The 8220-nt window shown below is 48.2% G+C and overlaps 1 protein-coding gene across 1 annotated transcript; it reads left to right on the forward strand.

Annotated features, from left to right (window-relative positions):
• The first annotated feature begins 3835 nt into the window (after positions 1 to 3835).
• slitrk2 (SLIT and NTRK-like family, member 2) lies at positions 3836 to 7467 on the forward strand. The gene has a single exon (XM_073057774.1). It carries the CDS (start codon positions 4384 to 4386, stop codon positions 6919 to 6921), a length of 2538 nt encoding a protein of 845 aa, XP_072913875.1. The 5' UTR covers positions 3836 to 4383; the 3' UTR covers positions 6922 to 7467.
• The last annotated feature ends 753 nt before the right edge of the window (positions 7468 to 8220 follow it).

Genomic DNA, 8220 nt, shown 5'->3' on the forward strand with positions numbered 1-8220 from the left:
ATTTATGGATCACTTTCAAGGATTCTTCATCTCATGTTCTCGATATTATTTGAAATATATTTATTGCAATCTGTCCATCTTGTTGGGTGTGGTCTCTCACTGATACTATTGTGTTTCTTGTATTTACTGCAAATGCAAGAAAGTGAATCTCAGGGTTGTATATGGTGACACGTGTGTACTTCGAAAAGAAATTTACTTTGAACTTTGAATTCTGTGGTGACGAAGCCTCTGTGAAGTTGTTGTCCCCAGAAATTTCAACCAAGTGGAAGGCAAGGCTGGAAATTACTACTTTTTTGTACGATTTTCCATTCAAGGGCATTGGTGTTTCCATACCATGCTATGATGCAACCTAGTTGGCGTGTGGCCAAGTCGTTAAGGCGTTCGTCTAGTAATCTGAAGGTCACTAGTTCGAGCCTTGGCTGAGGCTGAGTGTGTGTCCTTGAGCAAGGCACTTAACCACACATTGCTCTGCGATGACACTGGTGCCAAGCTGTATGGGTCCTAATGCCCTTCTCTTGGACAACATTGGTGGCGTGGAGAGGGGAGACTTGCAGCTTAGGCAACTGCCGGTCTTCCATAAAAAACCTTGTCCAGGCTTGCACCCTGGAAACTTTCCAAGGCGCAAATCCATGGTCTATCAAGACTAACGGAGGCCTACTCAATGATGCAACCAGTCAATATACTCTCCACCACACATCTATAGAAGTTTGTTGAAGTTTTAGACATTATGCTGAATCTTCGCAAACTCCTAAAGAGGTAGAGGCACTGCATGATTTCTTCATAAGTGCATTTATGTGCTGGGTCCAGGATAGATCTTCTGAAATAAGTGCATTTATTTGTGTGTTTAAAGGAGTGAATGCATATTTTCAGACTCCTGTACCTCTTCCTGATGTTAGTATTGAGAAGAGACTGGCTTGGACAATAAAACCATAAGACAGGAGTGCAGAATTAGGGCATTCAGCCCACTGAGTCTGCTCAACCATTCAGTCATGGTTGACTCTGAACCCTATTCTCCTGCCTTTGACTTTACTAATTAACAAACTAATCACCCTCTACTTTAAATATGCCCAATGACTTGGCCTCTTCAGCCATACATAGCAATGAATTGCATGGATTCACCACCTTCTGGCTGAAGAAATTCCTCCTCAGGTCTCTTTGAATGGAAATTCCTTCTATTCTGAGGTTGTGCCCTCTAGTCCTAGACTTTCCCATGATTGGAAATATCCTCGCCATGTCCACCCTCTCTAGGCCTTTCAATATTCAGTAGGTTTGAAAGAGATCTTTAATAACATACCTAATGCCAAGGTACTGGGGTGCTGTGTTTATGTTTGCATCAATGTAGAAAGGTGACAAATGTTTTCTAAAAGCTGTCACTCAATTCATCCCAGACTCACAGTGAGACTGGCCAAGACTGTCATCTACTCTTATGGGAGACTCTGAATGAAGGTATCCCCTCCAGGTCAACTCAATTTGGTTATATATCACCCTGGCTGATATCAAATCTGGACCCATTTGGCTGCATCTTCAACAAATGACAACTCATCTCTATTCCCCAGGTAATGCACTGGCCTGAGGGATGCCCAGGGAGTAATCACAAAAGTTCACAGTTCTATGATAACGTGTTTCCACATTAAGCTAAATACCAATATATGTAAAAGCTATCAGAACATTGTATGTAATGAATAGAGGGGTGTCCACTTACAGCAGAGATAAGGAGGAATTTCTGTAGCCCGAGAGTGGTGAATCTGTGGAATTCATTGCCACAAGCATTCATGGAGGCCAAGTCATTAGGAATACTTAAGGCTGAATTTGAAAGATTCCTGATTAGTCGGGACATGAAGGGTTACATGAAGAAGGCAAGAGATTGGGGTTGTGAGAGATCAGCCGAGAAAAAATGGTGGAGCATATTTGAGGAGCCAAATGGCTTAACTCTGCTCCTATGTCTTATGGTCTTTTGGGCTCCACAACATGTGACACAAGAGTTTATGCAATGATGGGCATGTAAGTGACAGACACAAAACACTGACATACTCAGCAGGACAGGCAGCAACTGTGGAGAGGAATCAACAGTCGATGTTCCGGGTCAAAACCCTTCATCAGGACTGGAAAGGAAGGAGGAAGAAAGAATAAGGTGGGGGGGGGGTGGAGAAGGAGTTCAAGCAGGAACATGATAGGTGGGTCCAGGTGAGTGGAAAGGTAGGTGGCTGAAGTAAGAAGCTAGAAGGTGATAGGAGGAAGAGATAAAGGGCAGAGGCAGAAGGAATCTGATAGGAGAGGAGAGTGGCATAAAGGACAGGAGGTGGGACATGGAGGGAGGTGATGAGGTCTGGAGAGAGAAAGGTGTGAGAGAGTTTCCAGAATGGAGAATGGAAAAATAGAGAGAGGAGTGGAGGTAGAAACAAAGGCAAGTGATTACTGCAAGTTATAAAATGTTGTACAGGACACTCTTCTATTCATCATTATAGAACATCATCCTGTAATCACTGTACATACTAGACCACCTGTTCCATCAACACACCTTCCTCCCCAAACAGCCTAGACACTGCATGTACACCCTGGAAAGTCCACTCATCTAGTGGAAATCTTGTAGGTATTGGACCACCTCTACAGTTACAGAACATCTTCCCCCCCCCTTAGATACCAGAGACCCCCTTGTAGAAAATGGACTCTTCCCTCCACCTCCCATCCATCATAGATGCTTCATGAATCACCCTCACCTACCAGAGACCCTGACTAGAGTTATGAGACTGCACTCCTGGGCCTCCCTGGGGATACTGCACCCCAGCTTTGCCCTGTAGATATTGCACCCTGGTCCTCCCTGTGCGTGTTGTACCCCAGCCCCCCACCCTTTTGGATATTGCACCCCGGCCTTGCCCTGTGGATATTCCACCCTGGATCTGCCCAGTGGACATTGCACCCTTGTCTCACCCTGCGGATATTGCACCCCACTTTGCTCTGTGGATATTGCTCCTCGGCCTCTCCCTGATCATGTTGCACAGCAGGATTTTCCTTTGGATTCTGCACCCCAGCCTCAGCCTGTGGACATTGCACCCCAGCCTTCCACTGTAGATACTGCACTCACTGCCCATCTACATTATGCACTAAAAGAGAGTGCAAACCCCAACAGCTCCCAGCTTTTTAGAAACCTCATTCTAAGTTAGAACTCACCGTATTTACAAGTCCAAGCAGCACACCATATTTCCTGGCTGTGGATGGTCTGCCTTGCTGAGGTCATAGATCATAAGAATAGTAGAATCAGGCCATTCGACCCTTCCAGTTAGCTCTACCATTACGGTCGATGTATTATTCCTTTCAGCCCCATTCTCCTGTATTCGCCCGTGACCATTGACACCCTAATTAATCAAGAGCCTATCAGCCTCCACTTTAAATATACCAAATGACTCGGCCACCTCTGGCAATGAATTCCACAGATTCACCACCAAATGGCTAAAGAAATTCCTCTTCATCTCTGTTTTAAATGGATGTCCTTGTATTCTGAGGCGATGCCCTCAGATCGTTGATTCTCCCACTATAGGAAACATCCTTCCCACTTCCATCATCTAGGCCTTCCAGTAGTCGATAGGTTTAAATGAAATTCCTCTTAATTCTTCTAAACTCCGGCAAGTGCAGGCTCAGTGCCAGCACTCCTCGTGTTAACCCTTTCAATCCCGGGAGAATGATCGTCACCTCCTCTGGACCCTCTCTAATGCCAGCACATCCTTCCTTAGAAGTTCGGAAAAGGTTTTATCCGGGGTGCCTGGCGCCTGAAATTGCACCTCGCTTCGCCCTTTGCAGAGTTAATGGGACGGCGGGGAGGTTTCAGCGCGCATGACGTGACCACTGGCAGGCGACTTGAAGGGGGAGGTTTAAGCGCAAACTCTTCGCCGACAGAGAGCGATCCGCTCCCAGCTTTTCTCTCCGGCTTCATTCTGCGGGCAAACTCTAAACTGTTCAGCGAGAAACGCGAAGCCAAGCGTCGCTCGCCGCCAGCTCGGGAGTGTGGAAGCGAGCGCCGGGATAATCGCAGAGACCTGTGAAACCTCCCGCAAATTGTTCAGCAGACTCTGCGGTCAGGGGACAGAAAGATCGCCTCGATAGAGTGTGCCCTTCCCTGCACCGAATGCCAACTGCGGAGGGCTGAGCATCTGCGCTCGGTATGAGGTGAGAAGCGAACATGGAACACAGGAATGTAGACCTTGAGATGTGTCGTTATTTCTTATTTTAACATGCAAGATCGTTTGGAGAAAGTGGGAGAAGCTCCCTGCATCCCTCCTGCAAGCTGAAGTTATTGCAGCCTTGACTATAAGCGGGTTTCTCTTTTTTGAATTTAAGATTTAAAGGTGTCGTGGAACTTCTGTCGGGTGGGGAGGCGGTAATCGGAAGATGTTGCGCTCCGTCCTGGTAATGAGTGTGTTTGCAATGACTGGTTTTTCCTCCAAGACCCCGTCAGAGAACCGCAGAAGTGCCAAAGATATTTGCAAGCACCGATGTGCGTGCGAGGAGAAGGAGACGATGCTGAATATTAATTGCGAGAACAAAGGCTTCACCAAGGTTAGCTCGCTCCAGCCGCCACAGAATCGGCTCTACCAGCTCTTCCTAAACGGGAACTCTCTGAGCAAGCTCCCTCCCAAAGGCTTCATCAATTTCACCAATACAGTGACACTGCATCTGAGCAGCAACGGGCTGCAGGAGATCCGGAACGGCGCTTTCCAAGGACTGGCCACGCTGAAGAGATTGCACTTGAACAACAACAAACTGGAAGTGTTGAGAGAGGAGACCTTCCTGGGCTTGGAGAGTCTGGAGTACCTACAAGCAGATTACAATTACATCAGCATCATAGAACCGGGCACATTTAGCAAGCTGAATAAACTGAAGGTACTCATCTTGAACGATAACTTGCTACCCAGTCTCCCCAACAACATCTTCCGTTTCGTGCTGTTGACTCATCTCGATTTAAGGGGGAACCGGTTGAAGAAGTTGCCCTTTGCCGGGGTGTTGGAGCATATTGGCGGCATCGTGGAGATCCAGTTGGAGGAAAATCCTTGGAACTGTACCTGTGACCTGATCCCGCTGAAGGCTTGGCTGGATACAATCTCTTTCTTCGTGGGTGAGATGGTCTGCGAGACTCCCTTCAGACTTCACGGGAAGGATGTGACCCATCTGAACAAGCAAGACCTTTGCCCCCGCAAGAGCGCCGTCGACTCCAGCCTGAGGATCTTGCGCCCCTCGCTGGTTGGCTCCCACCTGCCCCCCACCACTGGCTCGTCCCTTAGCCCGGCCAAACCCACCCTGCGAGGCGGCAAGACTCAGCGGCAGCCTAAGAACCGCGGCCGGGTCACCCCGAGCCCGAACGGCCGACAAATATTCGGCCCCATTATGGTCTACCAGACGAGGTCGCCCATACCGGCCGGTTGTCCCTCCATCTGCTCGTGCACCGTCCAGAATTCGGACAAGGCGCTGAACGTGCACTGCCACGAGAGGAGGATCAGGAACGTCACGGAACTACAGCCCCGACCTTCAAACTCAAAGAAGCTCTACCTCACGGGCAACCTGTTACCCCTTGTGCAGGTGAGTGACTTCGGGGAGTACGGGGCATTGGAGCTGCTTCACTTGGGCAACAATCGTATCTCAGCTATACAGGACGGCGCCTTCCGCAACCTCAGCAACCTCCGCAGGTTGTACCTTAACGGGAACCATATCGAAAGGCTGTCGCCCGCTCTATTTGTGGGTCTGGAACGGCTGCAGTACCTGTACTTGGAGTCCAATGTCATCAAGGAGATCCTAGAAAACACCTTTCATTCCCTGGGTAGACTGAGCTTACTGTACCTCAACAATAACCTGCTGCGGTCCCTGCCCACCAGTGTGTTCGCCGGCACCAACCTGACCAGGCTGAACCTCAGGAATAATTATTTCCCGCACTTGCCAGTGAGAAGGGTTTTGGACCAATTGTCTGCCGCTGTCCAGATCGACCTCCAGGAAAATCCCTGGGAGTGTGACTGTCCCATACTGGCGCTGAAGGCATGGTTGGAGCAATCTCGGGCTGGGGTGGTCATCACCGAAGTGGCCTGCGAATCCCCTGTGAGGTTCGCCGGCCAGGCGCTAAGATCCCTCAAGGATGAGGAGATCTGCTCGGAGTTGCCTCTCCACAGCTCCCACGAGGTCACCCGCAACCCCAATCTCCCGCAGGACGACGCGGAGCCTCCCAGTCCCGGGACGGCTCAGTCCAGCCCAGTGCCCCTCTCCGTTCTGATCTTGGGCCTACTGGTAGTTTTCATTCTCAGCGTCTGCTTCGGGGCCGGGCTGTTCGTCTTCGTGTTGAAGCGGCGCAAAGGCGGCGCGAGTGGTCAGAGCGCCACCCCGAATAACCTGGACCTCAACTCCTACCAGCTGCAGTGCGGGCCGTATGGCTCTGAGCCCGGGGAGAAAGCAGAGGCACACGTGTATAATTATATCCCTCACCCCGTGGGCCAAATGTGCAAGAACCCCATCTACATCCAGCGAGAAGCGGAACAGGTTACCTACTACCGAGACCTGCCCGATCTGAGTTTCAGCAGTCTGCAGGCGAAGAAGTCACAGCACTTGGGCAGAGCGCCTTACTCCATTAGCACTGTGGAACTACTGGGGCCGCAGCCGCCCCGACACACGGACTCCGTGTACCAAAACCTCGGCGAACGGCGGAAGGCGCTGCCCAGCGGTCTGAACGCCCACTACACCTTCTGCACCTTGCCCAAGCGCCAGTTCGCCAGCTCGTCCCAAGGAGCCCGGCACCAGGAACAGGACAGGCTAAACAAAACGGTTTTGTACGGGACCCCGAGAAAACAGCCGGCGAAAAACGACAATCTTTCACTCCAAGCCAAGCCCCACACAGAACCAGACTACCTCGAGGTGTTGGCCAAACAAACTGTCATTAGCCAACTGTAGGACAGTGAGAGAAATTAGACTTTAACTACTAGACAAATACGTACAGGATGGGTTATTCTAACTAGACTTAACTTCGCCTGAGCCATCACTCCGGGTGAGCTTCAGAACCAACGTCTTTTTCTCCAGAACCCCACTGAATTCCCGTGATCAAGGAGAGCAGTATTTTATAATTATTGGAGGTGGCGTCGGTTGCTACACCGACTTCATAATTGCCACAAACACACACAATATCCTTTTGTTGAATTTAGTTGTTTTTTGAAGTTAACCATTTGCTCTTATTGTGTAAGTTCTATGTTTAAAATTTCCAAAGACTTGACTTCAAAACAAAATAGCCAGCTATATGTAGAATATATATAGCACAGAGGGGTCAATTTTTGACTGAAGATTTTAGTTATTCTCCTTTACTGGATATTTCCCTTTTGACGTTTGGGGGTCCATTTGCACTGTAAACTCTCTGCAGCTCTTCACAGCATTGTATCTTGGGAGCGAAATGCTTCCAAGCGATTGTATATATATCGTATTAAAACACAACAAAAGTGAGTTGGATTACTGTGTTGGGTTTATATATTAAAATTAATTTTGTGAGATTGTTAGGGATCAAGCATTTGATGCATACAGTTATTTCATCTATTTCAACAAAAAGAGATTTTTTGAAATATGGGTCAAAACCAAAAAAAGATTTCGTGTCAGCACATTAATTTTCTATTCATTTATTTGGATCTGGGCATCACTGGATTTGTTGTCTGTCCCTAAATACCATTGACTAGGTGGTGGTGAGTTGTCTTCTTGAACTACTGCAGGGTGTGTGTGGTGAAGATGCCCGCACTACTCTACTAAAGATGTATCTGGATAAAGGGGCAGTGATAACATTCTGTGGTCCTGATCACTTATATGCATTTGCATGACAGTGCAACACAAGCCTGAAAACTGATAAGCAGTTGGATAACAGAAATTGCACACAATGCAGTGTTTCTGATCAAAAAGCACACATTCCTATTTTGCTCAAAAGCACTAAGCGGTAACATGTTGTAGACATTTTTATGTTTGGTATCTCATGGTGCTGAGTGTTTTGGAACCAGTTATTTTCCTGCATAGCCTAAGCCACAGGAGAAACATTCAGTTTGATAACAAATTGCACATAATCTATACAAGTGTTACCAGAGCCTTCAAGGCTGGATGGTGTGTGATAGGGAGTCTCACTAGCAACTGCAATGGTTTACCCAAGTGTTTGTTTTCCCTGAACTCCACCTGCTGAATAACGTCCACTACTACTGAGGAATAATTCATGTTAATATAGAC

This window comes from Hemitrygon akajei, chromosome 10 (assembly GCF_048418815.1).
Source record: "Hemitrygon akajei chromosome 10, sHemAka1.3, whole genome shotgun sequence".
Taxonomy (NCBI): Eukaryota; Metazoa; Chordata; class Chondrichthyes; order Myliobatiformes; family Dasyatidae; genus Hemitrygon; species Hemitrygon akajei.

Excerpts from the sequence above, each read along its gene's own strand:
- slitrk2 (XM_073057774.1), top strand. The coding sequence starts at position 4,384 with ATGTTGCGCTCCGTCCTGGTAATGAGTGTGTTTGCAATGACTGGTTTT.